The following is a 24,857-nucleotide window of genomic DNA, read 5'->3' as shown; positions in this document are numbered from 1 at the left end:
GGGCCCCTTTTCCTTCAAGCAGTCTTGCCCATGGGATTTCCCCCAGCAATTGCGTGAAAAGGCTGAAGTTAGCCCTGCTAAAGTCCAGGGCTGCAATTCTACTTGCTATTCTGTTCCTTCCACACACGATGCTGAACTCCACCATCTCGTGGTCACTGCAACCCAGGCAGCCCTCAACCTTTACTGCTTCGACCAGACCCTCCTTGTTAGTGAGGATGAGGTCCAGCAGTGCACCTCTCCTAGTCGGCTCCTCCACCATCTGCATGAGGAAGTTATCATCAAGGCACTGGAGGAACCTCCTGGACTGTGGCTGGCTGGCTGAATGGTCCTTCCAGCAAACATCAGGGAAGTTAAAATCCCCCACAACAACCAGGGCCTGTGACTGTGAGGCCACACTCAACTGCCCATAGAAGGCCTCATCAACTTCCTCAGCCTGATCTGGTGGCCTGTAACAGACGCCCACAACAGTGTCACCCCTGCCAGCCTGCCCCTTGATCCTGACCCATATACTCTCAACTCGCTCCTCATCCGCTCCTGGGCAGAATTTAGTACATTGTAGTTGCTCTCTCACATAGAGAGCAACTCCACCACCACACCTGGCTGGCCTGTCTTTCCTGAAAAGGGCATAGCCATCCATGACCACATTCCAGTCATGTGAACTGTGCCACCGTGTTTCTGTAATTGCCACCAGATCATAATCTCCTGACCAAACATAGGATTCTAACTCCTCCTGCTTATTCCCCATGCTGCGCGCATTGGTGTACAGGCATTTCAGGAAGCGAGCAGAGCACACTAATTTCTCCCTAGGGGCATAGGAGGCCACCTGGTCCTCATCAGTTTTAGAATGCTGCCCCACTGGGACAAGCCCAGCTACAACCCCATCCCCCTTCGAACCTAGTTTATAGCTTTCCAAATGAGCTCAGCTAATTCCTGCCCCAGCATCCTTTTGCCCCTGCAAGATAAACCTTTCCCGCGTGACACTGTCCGGACTGGTATCTTATAAAACCAACCATTATCAAAAAATCCAAAGCCCTGCCTGTAGCACCAGTCTTGGAGCCAACCATTAAGAGAGTGAATTTTCCTATTCCATCCCACATCATCCCTTGAAGATGGAAGGAGTGAAGAGAAGATCACTTGAGCCCCTGAGTCTTTCACCATCCTTCCCAAGACCTTGAAATCGTTCTTCATTCCCCTCAGACTACGGGAAGCAGCTTCCTCCCCATCTGTCTGGAAGACCAGCAGCGGGTAGTAGTCTGTCGGATGTCTTTTAATACAAGGAATTTTATGAAGGGGTCATGATTACAGATGTCTCCTTCTCCAGCAAAATGGAAATCTTCTTCCTTCAAGCACTTCCACTTTCTATTGTATGGTGTATTGCAAAAGGTGGCATCCATTGCTGTGCCATATTACCCAGGGCTCTCCTTTTGGACGAAACCTGCCAGGTGAGAGATGGGTTCTTGGAAAATACTTGCATGTCTGTGGCTCAGTTGCTTTCTCTGACTGGGTAAGCACACTTTTTATAGTGAGTAAAATTGGGGGTTTACAACCTGTGCTGACATAATGTGATCTGGCCATAACAGATGTTCCTTTCATCATGATGAATGATAGATCTACCTATAACTTTGCTTTATTGGTGTAGCAGGTAGTTTTGAACTATGCTTGCTGCAAAGAATGAATGCAGTGGGCTGGAAGGAAAACACCAGAGCTGTCATGGTTCAAACCTGCTTAAGAGGAAAAACTGTCTTGCATATCAGGTGTGGATTACTTTATATTGCAGAAAAAAAAAAAGCCAAACCTTACTGTTGGGGTTTGCTCTATTCAGCGTACATTTCTTAATTTTAAAGGTGGAATTAATGTGTTATTCTTGCACTGTTAATGAGCAAAGTATCTGGTCAGAGCGTGTCTTTTCATAATTAATACTAACCCTGATTCTCCTTGATTCCAGGTTGCTTACAGGTAGATGTTCAAAGTGGGTCTTGTATCTGCTAGTGTTTATACATATGAGACTTGCAGGGCCATGTGGTAGACTGGCAAATCTTGTACCCTATAAATAATGTTTTGCAGTCATAACCTTTCTGTGTCTGTAAAATAAAAATGCCTGTGAGAATTATGCTGTGTAGATCTGTGGGACCTAACTCTGTCACTTCCACAGACATTAAACCAAAATAACTCATGAAATGCCTAAACCTGTGACAGTCTGAGGTTCTAATGCTGATGAAAGAAGTGTGATGACAGACTGGCCAACCAGTTGCCGGTGTTATGTATGGCCCACATCATGTGCCAGTAACATGTCTTAGACCATAAGACTACCAAAGCCTTACACAGATGGTGCTTTCAGACACCTGGAAGCAATAACAAGGAAAAGGATGTTGTCATATATTGTTTGGAGAGTTGGCAGTTCAGCTAGCTTCCCAGGCAGAGGAACAGGTTTGTCATAATGGCACTAAGGCTTTGTGGATTCTGACTCTAGATAAGCCTCAAGGGAATAACCAGAACAAAACTGCTAACACCATAAGTTTCACCAAAAATTAATTAGTAGGAAGGAAGAAAAGGAGGGAGGGCAGGTACTGCTTTGAAGACCGAGTTGCAAGAAGTAACACCATGATAAGTCTGAAGGATATTTGAACTAAGACAGACTTTTGGCCTTCAGTAGAAAGTATGGCAGGAGGCTGATGTTACAGAGTTGATGCTGCCTCTCCAGGGTGTACAGTACTGGGACTCTGGCTTTTTCTGACACCCTGGGAGCTCAGTCCTCATCAGTTTGCTAGTGGTCTTCAAAAGAGGTGGGTGATCTTGCCATTGACCTTTCTGTGTGCCTGTTCTGTAGACACCATTGGATGCTACCTGAGGAAGGAACTCCTGTCCCTCCAAAGAACAAGCCTTTTCTAAGGCTCCATTTCAAGTCTGAAACGGAGATTACTCCAAATCTGCACTGTGAGTGCGTCCTTATCTACACCTCATGAGTAGGCAGGTCTCAAGCAGTGTGTGGTAGGGCCTGGAAATGTTTGTAGATTGAAGAAAGCGTCTGTGAGAAGTTGCATTTCACCTCCCTGGGGTGTTAAGCCCCTGTTTTCAGCTGGCTTTCCAGCTTGAAAGGGAGGGTGGACACAGGACCAAAAAACACCAAACAAAAAAAAACTCAGTCTATTGCATCACCCTGGAAAGGCTGCAAAGTGCTCTGAGCATGTAGATACATGAATGTGCGTATGTGTGTCTTCATTAATAGATGCATTTAGTGTAGATAAAAAATGACAACATCATTTGCACTTAGGGCTTCCTTTATACTTCCTGCTAGAGCTCCCTTTTTTTACTTCTGACTTAACCAAAATTCCTTCTTTGGCTGCAGTTTTCTCTTGCTGCCATTTTCCATTGTTTCTTGCTTGCCTCAGGCTTAGCTTTATTTTTATTTTTTCCTGAGAAGTACAAAAGGTCTTGCTGGTTTTGAATAAATTTAGTAGAAAAATGACTATTTGTCTTAAATTTCTGACTGAAATATCTATTTGATTATTTTAGCCCTTCTGCGTTCTGAAAGGCAGCCTGGGAATTTGGCTGGAAGACCAACCTGGAGCAAAAGGAGTGCTATTTTTTTTGCTTTGTGAAAAGTAGCCGAATAATTCTGTCAATTTATAGCTTTGTGAAAATCCTTCTTAATATCCTTGTTGTGGGAGAAGAGAAGGGAGAGGCTGTCAGAAACAGCCTTTGGAAATGGTATTTTCCCATAAGAGGAAGGGATGGGGCAATTGTGTGGAATGATGAGTCCTGAGGCAGGTGAGCAGATGTACAAGCAAGAATAAATTAAGCTTGTGTGGTAACATACACAAGAGAACCAGTTTCCAGGGACTGCTATCTCAAATTTGCCACAGTAGGTGGAAATTTTTTACTTCATTTCTGTATGGCCAGCCAAAAGTTGTGTATTTTGTCGCCAAGGTCGTTCCTTGTCCTAGTCCACAGAAAGCTAACAGCTCTCAGCTTGTGTTGTGTCAGGATCTTGTATGGTTAATAACCTGCCTGATGCAGAGGCTTTTAACAGAAATACCAATATTGGTGTCAATAGGAATGCATGGCTGAAGACACCAAAAAACCAGCAGATGAAGGGTTTAAGGACTGGAATGTATTAACTGCTGCAGAGCTACCCCATGACTTCCATGCAGATAACCAGGGGTCAAAGAATAAACTGAAACCTCAGAGATAAGGTGACAAGATGATGACCAGCAGTACTGAAGCTGTGAGATACCCCAGTGAGGATAACAAAAGAGTCCATTTTGCCTGCAGCTCTTGATGGGCGAGGCAGGACAGTAAGGCACACCCTAGAATCCACTGTGTAGCACTTCCACTTTGCCCTCACCCCAGGAGCAACAGGAACTTCTAGGCTGAGGGACTGCTATGGTCATGCACACACCCCTTGGTTGACAGACAGAACCTTTGACCAATGAGATTTCTTGGCTGAAAAGTTTCTGGACAACTACCAGAAGTGACCACAGCTCAGCCTTCACTAGGGTACAGGTGGAACCTGCAGGAGAGCCTCTGTGAGTTGGTCTTCTTGGAGCAGCAGGTCTGCGGTCAAAGACTGTCCTCCTTGGACTGGCCATCTAAGGAACATTCCCTGGGGACTGAGACACCTTACTGACCTGGTAAGCAATCTGGGTACCCTTGAGGGTCCTTGCTTGGACAGAGAGTGGGAAGATGTGCATTTTGAACAATTACTCTGGAGTTTCAGGATCTGATCCCCTAGCATTAGAGTTGGTTGTGTAGTAATTGAACTTCTAACTGGTATCTGAACCTGTGTTGTGTAATGTTATCGCAGTGCTGAATAATTTTGGATAAACCCTGTTTGCAGCTGGTTTCTGTAAAACAGCTTTTGTTATAATGAAATCTGTTGGGAGTTTGTTGCCTGCCTAAAGTGACTTTTGGAGTGCCTCTGTTGGTATGCTTCTAATGAGTATAGAAGATGCATTGAAAAATAAAGGGGATCCCTGGAAATGTGGTGAGGCCCCTATCCCATGAGCTTCCTTGTTGCACACAGGTGATCGTGGCCAGACTGATGCTTGCAGCTCTGTGTGTGTATGTTGATGGGAGAGGGTCTCATCAAATTACTGGATTATTTTTAATATAAATCACCTTGCCTGCCTGTAAGGTCTTGCAATGAGCTTTGTTCCCCTAATTTTCTGCAGTGATGGAACTAAATGTTCTGGTTTGGCTAATGATTCATGTAGGAGGTGATATATATCCATGTGATGGCATTTTACATCTACTCTAGTTGCCTCAAAAAAAAAATCTAGATAATTAGATAGCAAATTTGCAATATTAAGGGAGTATTCATGCCAAAGTCAGGCACTTAACTGCTGTGAATTTAAGTTGTCTGTTTAAGCTTCATGCTGCTTTCTTGTAGGAAAGCTACTGCAATTAAAATATTTGCTGTGTTTCTTATTTTCTAAATGCTTAGCTTGAGATGCATGTTGTTGATTTGAGAGATGCATTAAATAATTCCAGTTACAGGTGGACACTACTGCATTTAAGCATACGAAGTGCCACAAAAACACTGTAAAGAAAATCAGGCCACCCAAGTTGCAAAGCAGGCTTTCTGCATGAGAGGTTCTTGCTGACCTGAATGCTGCAGCTATAAAATCAAGGCAGCTCTCTGCTCCCACAGAAGTCAGAAAAACTTGTGCTCTGACTGCACTCTAGGTGCCTCTATTCCCTTCCTATCTGCTTCTGTTCCTGGCCCTGCTGGGTGGCCATGTGGGCTCTGCAAAATAGCTATCTGTACCCACTGAGGGCTTATAAACATCTGTTGTACTGCTGACAGCACAAGAGGCTTGTTTGCTGGGTGCGATTTGCTCTTTCTCATGGAGTTGTGGGGAGAGAAAAAAAAAGCTTGCAAAGCTTCAAGGGGTGATAGTGGTCAAAGCAGAGAAAAGCTACCCAATAGGCTAATAGTCTGTGTTCTTAAAATCAGGATACAGAAGTGATGCTGGCCAAACAGAGTACTGAATGGATGCTGTTGGTTGTGTGTCACTCCTTCAGTAACACAGAGGAGGACATGGGGGAGTCCTGTGAGCTGCAGTAGTGCTATCTGATTAGATAAAGATTACCAAAGGAAGATATCCAGCCATATAAATGTGTCATTGCTCCTCCCTGCTTAATGCTGCTGTTCCTTGTCATCTCTTGAAAGTCAGACTGTTTGAAGGGGTGGGTTGCAAAAGTGTTTGGTTTCTTGTGCCTGTACTCTGCCAGCTCCAGACAGGGCTGCCCACCTGGTCTGATGCTGTGGTTGCTGCCTGCCAGATGCTGCTGCAGACTCTTGAGCTGCTCTTGAAGAAGGCAATCCTCCCAATCCTTAACCAGTAAGTGAAAACATCTGGGGGAAATATTTTCTGTTTTTGTTGTGAAGTTTAGCTTAAAGACAGAAACAAGGTGTCTTTTTTTTTCCTCTTTCTCAAGAGTTGGGCAAGGGTTAGCATGGAGTTACTTAAAAGTTTACTACAATGTCCTTAATCTAGAGTTCAAGGCAAATATTTGGTGGAGATCTGACAATGAATTTTAGCATGGCAGCTGCCTCAAAGTCTGGTTGAAAATAAGTGAGTAGTGGATTCTTATTACTGTTCTTGCTTTCTCAAACCTACAGAGATTTCCCTGCTGCCAAAGGGTGGATCTGTTCTGTTCTCCAACAATAAAAGGCAGATGATTTTTTTCCTCTTAAAATATTCAAAGGGGATTGTTAACACAGATCCTCTTCACTGTGTCTCCATCCTAGTGTGCCCAGTCAAATCCATCCGTTCTAGCAGCATGGAAAGGCTAATCCCTGGCACCGAAGGCTCCCAGATTAACCTACTGCAGAATTAGGATGGTTGAGCTCTTGTTAGAAGATTAGTATGTTTGGTTCTTAACATTTACTGAACTTGGCCTCAAAACTATTTCCAATGAGGTCGTTGACTCTTGGGTTCCAGTTTGCCTGGCACATGAGGAAAGGCTGGAGTTAAAGCAAGTGGCTGTAAACATTAGATGGGAGTGCTGAGTGTGCAGAATGCATTTTGCATTTAAACCAGTCATTGCTGCTGATGGGGACAAAAGGCTTTGTGGTCTGGTCCAGAGTTGCTGAGCTTCTGCTCTGCTGGGGGGATGTTCAGGACAGCTATGATGGCTGTTGTGCAGTTTGGTGTGGGTCAGAGGAAAAGAGTTGCGGGCTTGACCCGGGGATCCCTGCTTGTGGCTGCATCTGAGATGAGGAGTTGTCTGTCATCTCTCACATCTGCAACTGGGACTTACACAGAGCTGCTTTTTCAGGTCAGCTCTTCCCTGCCTGTGTGCATCATTCTGTGTTGAGACCTTCTCCTTTTCATACATTATTGTATTTTGAGTTGCTTGCCTGGAAGCAGATATAACCACTAGCCTGGCACTAGTTTATTCAAATCTTTGTGCTGGTCTCCAGATAAGAGAGAAACATCTCTGTCCTCGATGACATTAGAGACTTCCTTGATGAGGAAAAGTCACTGTTAAATGGCTCTTCTAGTGCTTTGCTTTCTGGAGCTTCCTGCTAATGACAGTGTGTGCCATTAAGTGGGTGAGCTGTCCGCAGATGAACTTGTTTCAGTTCCTAGGCAGTGCGAAATGATTTTATTTTGAGGACAAGGCCTCCACAGAGGTACTGTTAGGTAGAAAGCAATTGGCTCCCACTTTCTGTGCTGGGACTCAAACTGTCTGTTCTCATAATGTCTTATTGCAGATACTAGCAAGCAGATTCATGTCCTTTTTTTAAAAATCTTGTCAGCAGGGTATTAATTCCGGAACAAAGGCTACTCATGCTAGTGCTGCTTACTGTAAATGCTTACACTGCTTTCTAGTGCACAGGGGAGTGACAGTACAGCTGTGGTCCCATTGCAACCAGTCCCACTATTGCATGTGAACTGGTGTCTGAGGTGCACTGATACTGGTGGAACACACCGTGGTGCTGCAGGGAGTATGTATGGACAGGGATGGACATGGCAGATCTCTCCTTCTTGAAAAGCAGCTTTTTTTCCTAATTACAAATGAGGGCTCTAAAGATAGACCCTTAAATATTTTTGATAATACAGGAAGAGTGTATATTATATTCCTCTATGCATTTCAGTGTAAAACTGCCATGATGTTTAAAAACCAAAACCACACCAAAAAACAACACTCATACACCAAAAAAAAAACCCCAACATACCTGTTAGCTGGGAACTGTTCTCTGCTATTATGGCATGGTTGAATACAAACTTACATTTGATTCAAAGCAGTTTGTCTTGAAAAGTACTGTACACTGGCTCTGTGGTGAAGTTGGTTCCAGTGATTCTGTTCAGCATTGTTGAGTACCTGGATTTAAAGACACATCCTTTTGGGAATGTGGATTGTCTAATGTTTCCCTTTGTGCATACAAATATTAATAGCTGTTTATTGACTGAAATGTGTATAATTTTTTTTTTCTCTCATCTGACAATATAATTTCCTCAACAGGCCATCAAGGATATTCAACTGTGGAAGATGCAAGTCTAAAAGTTCTTTCAGTGAGGATATACTGAAAAGGTAGGGCCTTTCCATAAATGCTTGCTTTGAGTTTGACACTGGTATCTTAGAACTGTAGCTGTACTGAGTATTCCCACTTTTGGCAATGCTGTGTGGCCTAGTGATGTAGGAGCTGCTCAGTTTTAACACATTTATAAGCGCTAAGTACATTCCTCTGTACTTTCCAAACATGCTCTGGGGGATTTTCCTAAACCTGCATGATAAAATAATTTTGAATATTTGATGCAAGGCCTTCTTTCTAATCTAATCTGAAACAATATGTTTTAAAGCCTGGGATGTGGGCCTAAAACTGTTGCCTGCCTCCTGCTGAAATAAAACAAGTGCATTATGAAATAACAAGCAAGAACATGGCACAGCAAAATGTGCATTGGTTCTCCCATTTGGCCAATGTTTCCTGCATGTGGAACCTGTCTTCATGTGGACCTAGTTGATCAGCTGTGCATCACAGGCATGTGTTAAGATACATTGTCTGTATTAAGTAAAAGCATTTCAGACCACCTGTTTGCTGAATGAAAACATGATGTCTGACATCATACTGAGGTTGTTTGGCCTGTCTGATGATAATATCTCATGAGTATAAACATATATATTAATATACACTATATATATATTAAATGGGCCATAAATAAGACATCATTCAGTGTGAAAAGTGTATTGTAGATTGTAATATCCTAGGAAGAGGGTCATGTGATGTAATAGTTTGCTTGTATTTCAGCCCATACTTGCTGTAACAGTGCTTATAGACTTGCAGCCCGGAGGAAGGCAGTTTCTAGGACATGGAGGGAGTTGCTGTGTAGACATCTGGGGGATATGCAAAGTGAAAAAAAGGGAGAGAAAGACATTAATGCCACCACACTGAGTGTGGCCCTTGGTTTTCTTCAAGGAGCAGGTTATGTATGAGAAGTTCTTGTTTGTGATCAGTGTGTAGAGCATAATGTATTGCTTGGCTGATATTAACTGTATTTAAGCCACTGGTTTCTTCATCAGAATACCTTTAAAGGGTGGGCCTTGGACCCATGCTGATAAGGCAGGGAACAGCAGTGCTGGCTGGATGCCCTGCCCTTCCCCACAGCTGGCAGATCCATGTTCCTGTAGACTTTGCACCCCAATCCTAAAGGGCTAGGAAAACCCAGCAGGGTTCATTCCCAGCCCAAGGATGTTACATCTAATGGGTGACAACAGGTGTTGGTTTATTCACTACTTTTGTTTAATGTGGGGGACTCCCTGGCAAGGTTGTCTGCTTAGTAGGCACTGTAGTTCCACAAGATAAATAATGTTTGGATGGTGAAGCATATTTAATTGGCTAGAATAGTTTAAATTTGAGGGGAAACAAGCAGAAATATAAAACAAGAGGAGTGGGTGTGGTGAGACTGCAGTTCTATAGCATGGAAAGATGTAGGTGAAGACTGATCAGCTAGTGTGGCTTGCTCTGCTTCTGTGGGACTGGCTTGCAGCAGGAGCAGGACCCTGTTATCTATCTGAACAAAAACTGATGCATGGAATATGCCTGAAACCAATCTCTAGAAAAAAAAATCTTGGATAAGTCCATTTAGCACTTCAGGTTTGGAATAATCTTATATTTCCTTCCTTTCTGGTTCTGACATTAGGAAGGTTCTCCATGGGGTTTCTGGAGTCCTTATCAGGCTTAAGAATTACTTAAAGTTTGGCTTTGAGGCCAGGTTCATGGATTTTTAACAAAGTACGTGTTGAACTGCAAGGATTACATGTTAAGTATAAAAATACAGGATTGATGTACATGTCCTTGTTGTGCAAGAGAAGTTACTCATATCCATACAATGTTTAACCCTATAAAGTGCCTGTATGGGGATATAGTGGAAGATTTGGTGAGGAGATTAGTTAAATGTAAATACGCTCAAGTGACTTGCAGCTGTCTGTAGAAAAAGCACATATCACACTAATTGTTTTAGTGACCTTGTGTGCTTGATGACTAGAACCTCTGTGTTAGATAACATAGGCCTGTGAGAAACTCTAGGCACCTTATCACTATGTCTGAGGTTCATGCTTTGTTGTTGCACCTACTTGAGGCCTTGAAATACAGGTGAGCTCAGCAGGCCCAGGGATCTTCCAGCAGGGCTGAAGTGACCAGCACCTTTGTCCCTGCTGGTGTCACCTCTGCCTGGGAGCTCAGGTGTGGCTTCGGAGATACCCAGTAGAGGGGTGACTAAAATAAGACTTGCTCTTTGCAATGCATTTGTGGCCTCTGGCTCTTCTTGCAACGTGCCTGTGTATGTGTACACAGTGCCCCATGTGTGCCAAGTTTTGGGAGGAGCTCAGCTTTCAGCTCCCTCTGGGGCTGTAGGAAGGTCTGTAGCTGCTCACAGGGTCCAGATCTCGCTCTGTGTGACATCTCCAGCTTCTCCAGACCCAGGCTGCTTCTGCAGGTGTCCCCTCTCCCCCACAGAAGTGCTGCCCTGGACATGCTTTAGAGGTGCAATATTTTGCACTGGAGCATTCAGTTTCCCTTCTCATGGCAGAGATGGGAAGGGATGAAGCAGGCAAGAGCCTGAGAGCATTTACTCATTATGTTCTGTCTGCCAGGAAACTGGGAGTGTGCATTGTTCCAGCTGTTATAAAAGGCCCTCATTAAGTAACATTTCTCTTGCGTAAGTGCTTGGTTTTGGGAGGCTCCAGCCAATCAGAGGCTGCAGCTCACGGACAAAGCATGTTGAGCTACCATTATTTTTTAAAAATAATGCGTGATTGTTAATCTTCTGAAAACTGTATACAATCTCTTTAGATAAATTTGAGCAGCAGAGATTCCCCAGCACTGGTGGTAGCAGAGTTACAGCTGTAAGACTTGGCCAGAAAGCCCGTGCGGATCCTTGTGAGTAATATTTGATTCTTCTAAAGGGTGTTTGCAGCTGAAAACTGCAGGCAGGGAAATATTGCTGGTGTTTGTTGCTGGCAATAAATTAGAGGGAGGCATATGGTGAGAGACAGTAGTGAAAAATATTGACCAATTTAAAAATAACTTTCTTCCTAGACTTAAAGGAACAAGCAAGGGTTTCTCTGAAGCTGTGTAATTAAGTATCTTTCTCCGTATGCTGATAAAAAAAGAGAAATGTAGTGCTGAATTCAGTTACAGGACTGTCAGGAGAACATAGATTAGTGAGATCAAAGGACCATCTAGTCCCATGTACTGGTTTGGATTGGCCAGAAGTCAATGTCCAATATAAGAACAGGATAAGTGCACAGTGATATTTACTCTCCTACATTTTCCCAGGTTTCAGAAATCAGCAGGTCAGTTCTTTCCTGAGTCAAAAATTACATTTTCATAGTACAAGTGGATTTTTCTTTTCAGAATTTGCTAATTCAGTGTAACTGAAGAAAATGGGTTGATTTGGGATCTGACTGACAGAAATCTAGTTGGTATCTGATATCTTGATTTAAACAAATTCTTCCACATAGCATTTTCATTAAAAATAAAAGAAAAAAAAAAAAAGAGAAGAATCTATTTAGATGGAACTGAAGAGGGAAAATCTTATATGGATTTACAGAAAACAGGATTTCCTCTCCCGCTTCCTTGTATCTGGATGCAGCTTAGTCCATTAACAAAGCCTGAGACTCTAAATCAGTCTGCTGAAGTGGGAAGTGGAATGTATTAGTTGAATGCTGAGCAGCCTGGAACAACTGTTATTATTCCTGCCAACCTTGGAAGGCATTTAAGTACCATTGTTTAGAGAAGGCAGCTCAAGTGCTGAGCTATGAGGGGAAATAAAGCTGTTGCCTGTGGTGTGGATGCATTTACACTTATGGGTGGCACAAAACTTTTTCTTCACAGAAAAATGCTGGACTAATGGAGATCACTTGGGAGAGCTTAAGTCACTACTTAGAAACCTTGAAAAAGTGTAGTATGTAGATTTTTACAATCTATGACATTTTTTCAAGCATTTAAGTCTTATTTGCAGCCAGTAGATGAGGAGGTAACCATGAAAAGGAGTTATTTTTGTAGGATTTACAGGATTAGAGACATATGTGGAAAGCTATATTGAACTAAAAGGCACTCAGCTGCAAAGCCAGATTTTCATGTTTTCATATTTCCTTCCTAAAGAGGGCAAAATGATAGGTCCATTTGCTTCAGTATAAATGCAACAGTGATGAAAGATAAGCTGCAATCCCTCTTTTACACTTGCTTGCAGATTATTTAGACCTTAAAGCTGTTGCAGAAAGGGATGGGTGCTTGCTGGGTGCTCCATGGCTTCCCACTTCAGTTCTGCAGCCTAGCAAGACCTCTGTGCTTCAGGGTTGTCCAGAAACCAGGGAGACTTCCCAGGTGTTTGTAGTGTTTACTCTTCATCTGAAAGTTATACTGAGGTCTTTACCCTTTATGGTGCTAGAGGCTGGCAGAGGGAGGTAACAGCCAACCTTGGGCATCATGTGACAGGTTTTTCCCCAGATCATCAAATTAATTAATGGGTCTGGAGAGTTTACAGTCTTAATCCATGGGAGACTATTACAGGTACTACTAGCAGAAATCCTTGAGCTACTGGGAGAGTGTTCTGGGGAAGTATCTGTTGCTTGGCCTGCTTTTGGGGATATTCTCTGGGCTGCTGACACTGACTGCTGTCAGGAGGATGCTGGTTCAAAGAAAGATGCTCCTAGTCCATGGAAGGTCTTTATTTGTGGTGTTTTCATAAGAACTAAAAAGTCAGCAAATGCAGAATTTACAATGTTATTTTTAAAGTAGTCTCTGGGACACAAAGTGGAACCCAAGCATATGTTACAGTAGCCAAACAATACTTCTGATTTGTTACAGGGTAAAATGGATGCTATACACAAGCTGAAGATTTTTGTGATGTTTCTGTCTCTGGCCACTTTCATGGTCATGGTGATACTGAATGCTGGAAATGCCACTGGGAAATTCAAAGGTAATGAAGGCAAGTTATCTTTGTTCAGATAGGTGAGTTGGATCTATTTGCCTTCCCATTGCTTTTCCAACTACACCTTGATTGGAGAAAGAATAGCTGGTGCATCCTCCAGCTGCTACAGGTAGGTGCCTGAGCCCCATCTCTTCCCTTGAAATCCAAGTAAACAGTCTTGTCCCTGGTGAACCTGCCTCTACTGCCAGGTGAAAGGCAGTCTTTGCATGTGCTGCCCTTGTATCCCTGGTGGAAGCTGTTCAGGCTGCTGCTGTGGGTTTACAGAGGGCAGTGACTCTTGGTTTAAACATGTACCCAGCTGAATCTGTCAGAAATAATGTGGTGCTTCTCTCTGGTGTTCATGTGTAACTGGCTTGTCTGGCCCTGTGTAAGAAGAGAAGGTGCTCAGGGTTCCTCATAGGGGCGGGCACCCCATAGTGGGGTGTGTGAAGGCAAGCCAACTGGCACATAGCTTGTTTTCACCAAGGGGTGTCATCTCATCTCCCTCAGATCCACTGAGGTGTGAGCTAAGCCCTGGGGAAGATTTCAGGTTGAGAAAAGCAGCAGTCTTTCCCCATCCGTAGTATGTAGTAACACTTTTGCCTGCAATACCTTTCATCACTGCAGGTCTGTTCAGGGCAACCCCTGGAAACATCTCGGCGAAGTACAACACTGACTTCACACCAGCTGGCTGGACTTTCCTCATCTGGAATGTCATCTATGCCTGGCAGCTTGCATGGCTTCTCTATGCCTTGTCAGGGATCTGTCGAAGGTATTTTATCTCCTTACGGTATAAATGAGGGACACAGGTCTTCCCTTTTGTAGCTCAGTCTCTTACCTCCTTTTCTGGGACTTTCAGTTGGAGTAAGCCCACTGCCATTCCTCTTGACATGCTGAAGCTCTGCCTGGAGTATCTTTTAGACTCAGTATCCAAAGCTGGGAAGTAGTTTGGGGTCATATATTAAATGCTCTAACAAGTGGACAGGTTACAAAGCAAGTAAACCATTCTAAGACCTGATTTCCACTGATTCGTGTGATCTGGCAGTGTTACCCAGTAGCAGTACTTACAGCTAGATACTAGGAATCCATGGGGGCGAAACTAATGAATTGTGAAGCTAACGCTTTCTGAGTTTATTTGCTGTTAGAGATCAGAGAATTGGCTTTGGGAAGTTTCTTGGGTTGTTGAGCTGGATTTGAAGCTTTTCCTGGGGCTATGAGATCAGTAACTGCCTAATGTAGTACTGTGCAATATCTGCAATATTCTGTGATGTCTTCTGTAGGTTAGGCTTACATTACAGCACTTTTGTCAAGGGAGACCATGGGCTGCTTATTTTGAGTCTTGTGTATCTGCTGTTTTTGTATGACTTGTAAGAAGCTGCTTGGTTGATACTGGCCAACACCGAAGGTTGAGGGGAGAATGAAGTATGTGTTTGTACAAGGGTGATCAAGTCCATATACACACGTGCCTGCACACACAAGATATGTATGCACGTACAGACTCATGCTATGATCCCACAAGCCTTTTTCCCTGGGAACTGGGCTGAAATCCTGTGGCCATGGCATTGCTACCACCACCAGTGGCACAAGTCTTGCAGAATCTGTGGAACAGTCCTAAATCCATGATGATGCAGAGACCAGCAAGAAGTTCTGTACCATGGGACGATGTCCTGAATGGGAAAAGCCACATGTTCTTTAGTGTCAGAGAAGGATGCAGAGGAGAAAGCAGTCTAATTTAAGCTGAAATGTTTAACTCCAGCATAGAGTCCCTGTTAGGATGAAGAAAATGAGATCAGGAAAGTTTAGTTGGTCAATGCAAGCATTGTTTTCCTGTCTCTATACCTGCTTTTTTTTTCCTGGCAGGAGTGAACTTGGGTGTGTCTACATAAAGCCAGACTTGCTGCCAATACCTTTTTATGTGTTGTGGATTCTGAATAATGGACTCAATGTTGGATGGCTCTTTCTGTGGGACTGGGAGTAAGTTGCCTTTTGTTACAAATGCCTTCTAACCCTCTTGTTGAAAATATACCCCAATAGCTCATTTTGCATTTTCCTGTATGTGTGTGAACACTTAATCACACTTGTAAAACTCTATGGCAGGCCTTGACAAAAAGCAGCCTTCATAAGAGTCTGGGGTTATGACGTTTTTGTCTTGCCCATGAGGTGGTTCAGTTATTGGAGTCTAAGATCTCCTCAACATTAGTGTCCTGTGGGTTTTTTTTTCCTCCACAGGAAAAAGCCAGGCCTTTCTTTATCAGTGCAGTTAAGCTTCTTGCCTTGGATTCTTTTCATAATTATGGTCACATGAAGCGCTTATAATGGCACTGCTGTCAAGAGGTGAAGAAATCAATTGCAGTCAGGAAAATAACTTTGTGATTAACAGAATAAAACAACAGCATGCTAAAATGAGATCTACATATAGTGATTACCTATATTAAAGGCTGATGAACTTAAAGTCAGTAAAGGCCAGACACCAAAGCTATGAATTAAGGCATTGTGACACCACTGAAAAAAATGTATTGTACATTGTGTGCATGTATTCTTTGTCCTAGGTACCTCCTCCCAGCCCTGGTGTTCCTGGTAGCCCTCACTCTTACTACATATGCTGCTCTCTTCATTTCACACCGAGCATTGAGCATCTATTCCTCCTGTTTTATGAAGGGTCACAAAGCTGAGCTCTGGCTCATCCGCATCCTAGTAGGTGGCAACTGGTAACCTGTGCTGTTGGTAAATGCTAAAAAAACAAAACAAACAAACCTGTGATGAAGGCATCAAAAATGAAAGATTCTATGACAGGGAGATGGGTAAAGGAACTTTTCTGCCCTTTAACTTTTGCCTGCTGCAGTTACACACAGGCTTAATTACACTTCAGTGTCTTAGTGGACATCATGGCAATGATTCAGAGCAAGATACTCCTTCAGCTACTACAGAATGAAGTTTTCAGTGATATATGAAACTTCAACCCAGAGTTTTGTTTGGGGTGGGGAGAATATTTATTGCAGAGGAAGAAGCCTTGTCTCTGGTATCCAACTACAAAAAATATTATATGGGGAAGTGTACATGGCTCAAGGTTTCAAATGCAGCTGCCTGCTTGAGTTTTGCCTAATTCTGGAAGAAAATTACTTTTCTGCTGTCTCTGAGAAGAGTAGGTGTTTGCTTGGCAAGCTGCACAGAGAAAATAAGATAAGTATACTCATGCTTCATCACTCCTTGCTTCCCTCCTTGTTCCTTTCTCCTAGCTCAAACCCACTACCCCCAAACCTTTCTTCCCCATTCAAGACACCTCACACTGTACTTCCTCCTATGATGGCTGTGTGCGCTTTAACCATCTTTGGTTCCCTGGCTTGATGCTGGCATTGCTCGGTGAGAAAGTGGGTCAGCTGAAAAAGTACATCAAAGGAGCTGGGAGGGTCTCCAGTGGAGGAGGAGTCTGCACAGGAAAGTTCCTCCTGGTGCCAGAAATGTCTCTAAATTTCTTGGCACAAACTGAGAGTGGGGTCTGTTCTTTATGCCCTCGTATCTCGGTTCCTGAGACACCAAAGTAACACAGGGAACTGGGAACAGCTGGACTCCCCATCCTCACTCAGGAGTGACTCCAGCCCTTGATATTGCCTGCCACAGGCTCTGTTTGCTGGGAGGTTGCTGAGATTAAAAAAAGTATGTTCTCTGCCAGTTACAGCCGCCTGCAACAACTGGGCTGGCCAGCCATAGCCTGTGTGCATGGGAAGCCCCTGCTGGGGTTGCAGGCTTTGTACAGGGAATTCTGCAGCTGCTACCAGGGTGGATCTCTGGGGACTTTGGGGACTCCAAGGCCTCAACTCCTGTCCCTGTTGAGGGACTTTGCCTGCAGCTAGGTTCAGAAAACTGGCTTAACTGCCCCAGGATCTATGGATCACAAAAGGCAAGCAAGAATTACTGTTTTTATCGCTGCTTGTCATCTTGCTGTGCTGTGTGGCAGGTCCAGAATGGGCTGGCACTGTATGCAACATGGACCACCATTGCCACTCTGCTGAACTTCGCTGTTGTGTTGATCTACAAGTGGAATGTGTCCAATGAGACAGCAACAACTGCTTCTCTAAGCATCCTTGCTCTCTACCTAGTAATATGGTAAGCAACCTTATGGCTTCCCACCAAGCCTGAAAGATCCCTTCCTCCTCTCACAAATGGGTTGGATCATCTGTCTCCATTCATAATCAGTCCCTGTACCAACACAAAGGCCTCTGTTGCAATTCACAGTGAATGATCAGGGAGCCTCAGCAGAGCTTTTCTTCCCTGACCCTCAACAATGTAAATAAGCATATGCTGTGGGTGGGGAACAGGTTGCTGTGACTTGTGTAAGCCCAACCTGCCCTATGGTTGCAGTTGAAGGCTTGATCTAAACTTACCTTAGATATTTTTTTCATCTTACGAGTTTTAGTAAATTAACAGTTTAGGACTCTGGTGCAAACTGGCCTGCAGGGAAGAAAACCAAACCCTCAAACCACATTCTTTGTCTAATTTCTTTCTTTAAACTTTCTATGGTAAAAAAAAAGTACAGAGAAAAACTTTAGTCATTCTTTTTCTTTACAGGTTTTATCTAGAAAACTTCTTTTTTGACAAGTATGTCTGCTATAACCTTACAATCTACCCAGTGGTCATAATAGCTCTGACTGGCAGTGCATGCAAGAACTACTCACTTTCATCCTCAAAGACAAACAGTGTTTTTATAGGTAAATCTCTTTGACTGTTTCCAAATTTTGCAAAAGGCAGCCAGTAAACACTTCATCTTTCCTGTGGATTGGGGCAGAAAGGCAGACTTGCCTCTAGAGAAGTATTACTTATAAAAAGCAGAAATGATGATTTATTAGAAAGTATTCATTTTGCAAAGTAAAGACCAGAGAAGAAATCACTGCCTGTGAGCCTTGCAGCTGGATTGGATTCAAACCTCATGTTGCCTCAGGTTCACTTCCCAGTACAATATGGGTGCCCTGCAATTCTCCATCATCAGTTTGGGTTCTCTGCTGGTATTATAGCTCCATCTGATGCAAGGCGGGCTAAAGAGCAGGGCTGGGATGAAGACTGTGGACTTCCATTTGCCCTATATCATGTGGGATATAGAAGCAGCACATAGGTTTCTGAACCAAGGAGGGATTGTATCTAAATTTCACAGTGAGAGGAAAACAAAACAGACAAACAAACCCTGCACATGTTCCCCTCCTATGCTGAGCTGGGTCTAGCCTTAATGAGTTTTACTGGGATTATTTGGTCACTGTAGCCAAGTGTAGTCACCTATTGTGAAGGGGCTTAAGCTGTCTGAATGCTGTACAATTGCAGCAAAAGCTATGGCATTTTGAGTAGTTTTATCCTGGCATGCAAGAGACTGAGCTGTGTGAACTCAGAATCCTGCTGTAGCAGTTTTAGATGCCTGTTCCCACCACAGTGTCAGCAGACGGGAGCATGTTCCCACCCTTCAGCCTTCCCACTGCCACATACTAGTGGCTAAAGCTAATTTCTGGACTGGCACCACCATCTCAGCCACTCCTATTGCTGTAAGGGCAGGTGGAGTCTGTTAATGTCTAACATCACCCAGCACAGTTTAGCACAGCTTGTCTGCCAAAGGCATTAGGGTGCTGGAGACTCATCTCCTGATGGTTATGGCCACCAGGACTGTGAGGATATGTGTGATCTCTGGCAGACAGCTGTGTTCCTGCAGTGGGTACATTTCTACCAGCAAAACTTTTTTCATGGTGTTTCAGCTTGTTTGGCTGTTATGGCAAGAATGTGCTTTTCCCAAAGCTAGTGTGTTTCTTTTTATAGTTAAAGTATTCTTGGAGTGTTTTGACAATATAAAGTGTTTTATTCCTGTGTCCATAAAGCCTTTACCTTTTAGACTTGCCTTGACCTGGAAGCATTGGGCAAGTATGACTGGATAGAAGTGAAACTCTGAGCTCTGTGAAATACAACTGTGGGGAGTAATGAAGGGAGGTACTTTTGTCTCTTTCCCTGAATGCCCCATATACTGGGAGCTGGGGTATGACAAGAGGCACTAACTTTCTCTCTTGTGATATCATGCTTCTGTGTTTCTTTCCTAGTTGTGCTGCTGGCAGCGACTTGTTTAATCTTTGCTGTTCGTCTGGGGATAGTCACGTAGAGACACTGTAAGAGACTGGAAGCAGCAGAAACCCTGGATGCATCAGGCACAGTAGCCTGAGACCTCTGGCATGTTGTGGCAGATATTTTTAAATGAAAAAAGAATTGGGCATCCAGCATCTGTTGATCCTTCCCTCCAGTATTGATGGCCTTATGTTCTGTCATTTCTTCTCTTTCCATTCCAAATGAGGATGGCTTGTCAGCAAACCTGTCGTGCCCCTATGTTCCCTCAGACTGGCTAGTGACCTCCCCCCCACCCCAAGTCTGCATCCACCTTTATTCGTTTTGAGTCTGAATCAGTGCAGGAGAAGGTCCTTCAGCTGAACAGCCCTGTGCACATTCGAGGTTTGCACAGAGAGTTGTTAATATTCTTTCCTTCAGGTTTAGTTTTTCACGAAGTGCAGCTCTGAGTTGTCCTTGGCAAGCAGACAACTGTCATTCCTTTGGCCATTCAGTGCTGTGAGCAGATCTATGGGCAGCAACTGCATCCTTTTCTGCTTCTCTTGATCATGATGGGAGCAGATATTACAGCTCAAGAGATACATCTTGGCGGTGTCAGCTCTAAGGGGAGAGGAGGAGTGACTGAATGCTTCTGACACAATTGCAAGTCTTTGACCTATTTCAGCTTATTGCAGGTCTAGAAAACTGAAAATGCATTAACTTTTCAGCACACAGTAAGATATTTGGGTCTTTGCCCTAGTTTTTCCTGAAATTCTTGGTTAAGTTAGTCACTGTGTCAGTGTCTCTGTCAGATGTTCTGTCACTTGTGCTGCTCCTGCTCTGCCTGTAAGACATGGGATCTGGGTCAGGCAGGAGCAGTAGGTTTCCTTTACCCCAGCAGTGCACAGCTTGTGCTGGCTGGATGCCTCCTGCTGGAGGGTGGCTTGTAGCCTCTCTGGCAGGAGGTTAGATGTACAGAGGAGATGATACCTGGTCTGGGGTAAAGCCTGCTGCTTCAAAAAAAAAAAAAAAAAACCCACGTTATTTTTATATATATGTTTGAACCAGCAGAATGAGTTCATCCTGGATCAATACTTTCTCATGTGGCTTCACTTCTCAGTTGGTATTAGGAAGCCTAGAAGTGGATTGACTGAACTGTCAGACCACTGCCTCTGTTCTCTGTGACTACTACAGTGTTGATGGTGCCTTGCTGGTGTCTGGAAGGTGTTTTCTATGTGTCAGGTACTTTCAGGTGATGAATATCTTGCAATACTATTACAAAAGTAAATTCTTCTACAATAACATCTGCTATTATTTACATTTAACAAAGAACAAAGTTACTGTGATGCAATTCCTCTTGTTATTCTGTTATGTTTTATTATTTTCAAATAAACTGGCTAATTCCACTACTCTTCTACTGACTCTGCCTTTGCCTGAGTTCCCACCTCACTTGTGTCCTGAGTCCTGCAGTGACCCTGATCCCTTGCTGGGGTGCTCCTGGGTGTAGCTGTTTCCACCAGTGTGCCTTCCTCAGCCTTAGAGGCAAAGACTTGTGTAATGCAGATTTCTGTGTATGACTTAAACTCCTCTCCGCAGCACCCTGTTCATTAAGCTTCTGTTTCGTGAATTCTCAGCAGCCTCTCTGTAAGCTGCCTTCTTTAATACAGTAGTATTAAATCCACTGGCATGTGGATTAAGGGGTCTGGGTGAGGTGAATACTTGGTTTGAGGCTGTGCAACAGTTAACACATCCCTTCTGCAGAGGGAAGTAATGTTTCACAAGCCTCTCTGAGTTCTCTGTAGGAGTCAAAAAGCAGATAGGTAAGGGTGAACAGTTTTATGTTGCCACTGGCTTCTAAAGGTCAGCTGCTATGGCATAAAAGGCAGTGTGTTCCCATAGGTGATTAAAGCTGGGAAATAGGGTGTTTCTTTCCAAGAAGGGAGGTTGCTGATGGCATCTGTCGTTAGACCTGGGCTGGATAATGTGTTAATTAAAAACAGAGGGATGGTTTGATGGGTAGTTATTTAGGATGCTAAAGGAGAAGGTTGATTTGGGAACTGCAAAAAGCTCTTATGAAACTGAAAGTGAACAATGTCAATGATGGATGAAAGTCACTGCAGGTATGTACGGAAGACTGCACTTTACCTTGGAAGTGACATACTTGGGTACAAGAGCTTGGAGCTATGGTAGCCATTCTCACCCAAATATTTCCACATCTGGCAGCACTAGAGGCAAACCATATATCAGGGATGGTTAGGAGTGAAAATGAGAACACTCTTGTGCCTCTCTAAAGTTATAGTCCACCCACATCTTGAGGGGTTTGTGTAGTTCTGGTCCTTGCACTTCCAGGAGGTTATTAGGGATTTGGGAAAGGTTTGGAGAAGACTAATGGCATCAGGGAGCATGATGTCTCCATGCCCATCCCTGCATACAAGAGCAGAGGAGCAGCTCAGGCAAGAAGGTGTGTGAACCCCTTTCCTGTGGCCATCTTGCTGTGTGTGGCACAGGGCTGGGCACTGCTCTTCACTCTGCTCTTGCCACCCCAAAATGAGCTGTGAGGAGACCCTCAAAGGCCTTTTTCTGAGTGATGGTGAAGTGCTGCAGCAGCACCCGGTTAGTCTTTTGCAGACATGCCTGGGAGAAAGCCCCTGGAAACTGCCCTAAAATGATTAGGCTGAGCTAGACCCAAGCTTCATTTGGCCACCCACAAACAAACTCCTGGTCCCCTAAACCTTCTCCAAGCACTATTTCCCTGGAGCTGGGGCGGGCAGGGTTTCCCCATAGCTGTTCCAGCACACAGAGCTCCATCCAGCTTTGGGGAAAATCATTTTCCCTTGCATCTGCAGCAGGAACAAGAGCCTAAAAATACTCTGCCCTTTTCTCTCTTAGCTGGAGTGGGGAGAAACAGATGAAAAGTGTGAACCTTTCTCTTCCAGACTTCAGGGTAAAGATAGTCTTGAGGCTGTTTATTAACGGGTTTTTTTTGGTTTTCTTTTGTTGTTGATGATGATATTGGTTGGTTGGGTTTTTTGTTTGTGTATGGTTTTGTTTTTTTCCCGAAATGCCTTGTTTTCATTTGGTTTCAAAAACCAATGATATGCGGTTTTGCCCACAGGAGATTTTTATTTCAGCAAAGCTGCATTTCATGAAGTTGGAAGCCTGCCAACTTTTTAGCAAAAATAATCAGTTCAGCCTTTGTTTTCATGAGTGATTATGGGATTTGGGTGAATTTTACCAGGTTTAATATTTCTTGGAAAGCTGGTGGCCTTAAGAATGCAGAGCCTGTAAAATTAGTTTTGTTTCTGAAAATATGATTCAGGGCCCTGGCAAATGCTCATAGATCTGGTAGCCCAGCCCAGGATGTGACCTGAGTCCCCTGGGCTGCCTCAGCTCCCTGTGGGGCTGGCAAAGCCAGGCATGACGTGGTTCTCAGGACATGAAGGTGTACCTTGCTTTCTGATACCAAAACCTGGATTTACACTTGTCATCCTCTGAAGGGATTGGCTCTGTGGCTAAATGGGAACATAGAGAAAAGCAGAGTGACCTGTAAACCCTAGTGCTGAGTCCAGGGAGGACTGGGGCCGGCTTCTGCGCAGGCTCCTTCCTGCTCTGTGACTGGCAGCTTCCATCCCAGGGTGACCCATCAATTTAGCAATATTTTCTCCAGAAGGCTGTAGCAGCTGGGCTGGATGTTACTGAAGCTGTGAGGCAGTTGTTTTCAGTAAAAGTCCCTGGGAAAATTTGGTTTGGAATAATGTTGCTTGGAACAAGTTGTGGGTCAGGGCAAATATGCATTTGAACTGAGAATGCAGACATGTTAATTCAAAAGGAATTTTTAAAAAATAGGGCTATAAGGCCCTGGATTAGGCTCTCATTAAAGACCACATGGGTTCCAGAGGAAAACATGCCTCATTTATTGGATTGGGGTTCAGCTGTCTTCTCCTCAGCCACCATGAGAGCAGAGGAGATGGTGGAATCAGGGTAGGCTTCCCTTTGACACCTTGCACCAGCAGCAGCATGCTCTGGGTGGTGCTTCCCAGAGCCTGTCCTGTTCTTGGCTATGGAGCTCAGGCAGAGTACAGGCAGGAGGTTCTCCTGGGCTCCCAAAAAACAGACCACCCAGGCAGAGGGGAGGTTGTGTTACAACCTAATTTGTTTGTGGCTTGATGTCAGCCTCAGTAGTAATTACTTTATATTGAAGCATCTGTGAAAAGGAATGATAAATAAATGAAGTTGAGTCTTCTGGAGAGGTGTTACACCATGATGCAAAGCAAAAGGCAGGATTACTTTTCATCTGCAATTGGGAACAGTTTTGCAAACCCATTGCCTGGCTGCAGCCAGGGGCAATTGGCATACTGAGATATGGGCAGTGATGCAAAGATATGGGTGCAAGTGACACCAGCCACAGTTGCCACCACCACCAGTAGGAAAACACAGATGACACTCTTGCTGGTGCTGAAGGACCATTGGCCTTGGAGAGGAAACACAAAGTAGGCTGGCTTGAAATATGATACCACGAACACTTGTCCTCTGGAGCTGGAGTAAATCCAGCCCTTGCTGACTCTGCCTCTGTTTCGTTACGTGTAAAGCAGGAATGAACAGGACAAAGCTCTCTGCGAAGGACTGTGAAGATCTCCGGTTAAAAGCGCCGAATACATATGACAATGATCAAAGACATTGGTGCCCTCTGCTATGTACACAGTCTAAACATGCTCAGGCCATCCTCAGGTCTTTGAAAACTGTTAGATGTTTTCAAGCTAAATATTTATTTTATCTGTGTGGAGCTGGGACAGCCCCATGTCAGGAGATCAGCTCAGCTCCTTCTGTCAGAGGCATCTCAGCAAAGAGTTGCAGGCTCTGGCAGCACTCATACATGGGCTGAACACATGGGAAAAAATGCTGGAGCCAGGACACCAGCCAGAGCATGTGTTGACTGTGTGATAGTGCAATGGACATTCCCCACTGGAAACTCTGACTCAAACCCCTTGAATAGCCACACAAATATGCTGTGTTTTCTCCTTCCTCCTTATGAAGAGAGGGTCCTGAAGCCCTTTGCCCAGGCAGCTGGTAAAACATGATGTTCAACCAACCTAGGTGTGTTGCCTGCTCAGGATGAGACCAATCAGGGTTAGGGAGCTCTGGAAGAAACTGTGATGTTATCTGGTAACTTAGTTTCTCTTGATGTTTTAATAAAAACTTTTTTTTTTAAAAAAAAAAAAGGAATTACTAGAAAGCACTTAGCTTCAGTGACCCATAGCATGAATTATTTTCATCCAAGAGATAAAAAACATGCATGTTTGTGCCTGTGGTTGCTATTGCTTCCCCAGCAACAACATATTTTTTGCTACATATTTTGCAGGAACCGAA

General features: G+C 44.0%; 1 protein-coding gene across 7 annotated transcripts; it reads left to right on the top strand.

Moving 5' to 3' along the window:
• Window positions 1-4,473: 4,473 nt before the first annotated feature.
• On the top strand, window positions 4,474-20,899 carry LOC110359695 (uncharacterized). Of its 7 annotated transcripts, XM_021289377.2 has the most exons (11): window positions 4,474-4,631; window positions 6,235-6,344; window positions 8,476-8,544; window positions 11,303-11,389; window positions 13,322-13,433; window positions 14,052-14,196; window positions 15,285-15,398; window positions 15,974-16,118; window positions 17,380-17,528; window positions 17,991-18,130; window positions 19,493-20,899. In XM_021289377.2, exons 5-11 carry the CDS (start codon window positions 13,328-13,330, stop codon window positions 19,549-19,551), a joined length of 858 nt encoding a protein of 285 aa, XP_021145052.2. In that variant the 5' UTR covers window positions 4,474-4,631; window positions 6,235-6,344; window positions 8,476-8,544; window positions 11,303-11,389; window positions 13,322-13,327; the 3' UTR covers window positions 19,552-20,899. The 7 variants fall into 7 exon arrangements, with proteins under 7 accessions (XP_021145052.2, XP_021145054.2, XP_021145053.2 ...); XM_021289379.2 differs by lacking the exon at window positions 11,303-11,389; XM_021289378.2 differs by lacking the exon at window positions 6,235-6,344 and having other exon boundaries at window positions 4,481-4,631.
• The last annotated feature ends 3,958 nt before the right edge of the window (window positions 20,900-24,857 follow it).

Source organism: Columba livia, chromosome 3, assembly GCF_036013475.1.
Source record: "Columba livia isolate bColLiv1 breed racing homer chromosome 3, bColLiv1.pat.W.v2, whole genome shotgun sequence".
Taxonomy (NCBI): domain Eukaryota; kingdom Metazoa; phylum Chordata; class Aves; order Columbiformes; family Columbidae; genus Columba; species Columba livia.
This window is presented reverse-complemented; position numbering and strand designations above follow the sequence as displayed.

Coding starts and splice junctions, on each gene's coding strand:
- LOC110359695 (XM_021289379.2), top strand. CDS start 13,328: ATGGATGCTATACACAAGCTGAAGATTTTTGTGATGTTTCTGTCTCTG. Junction 15,399..15,973: donor CTCTTTCTGTGGGACTGGGA/GTAAGTTGCCTT, acceptor TCTTTGTCCTAG/GTACCTCCTCCCAGCCCTGG. Junction 16,119..17,379: donor TCTGGCTCATCCGCATCCTA/GTAGGTGGCAAC, acceptor GCTGTGTGGCAG/GTCCAGAATGGGCTGGCACT.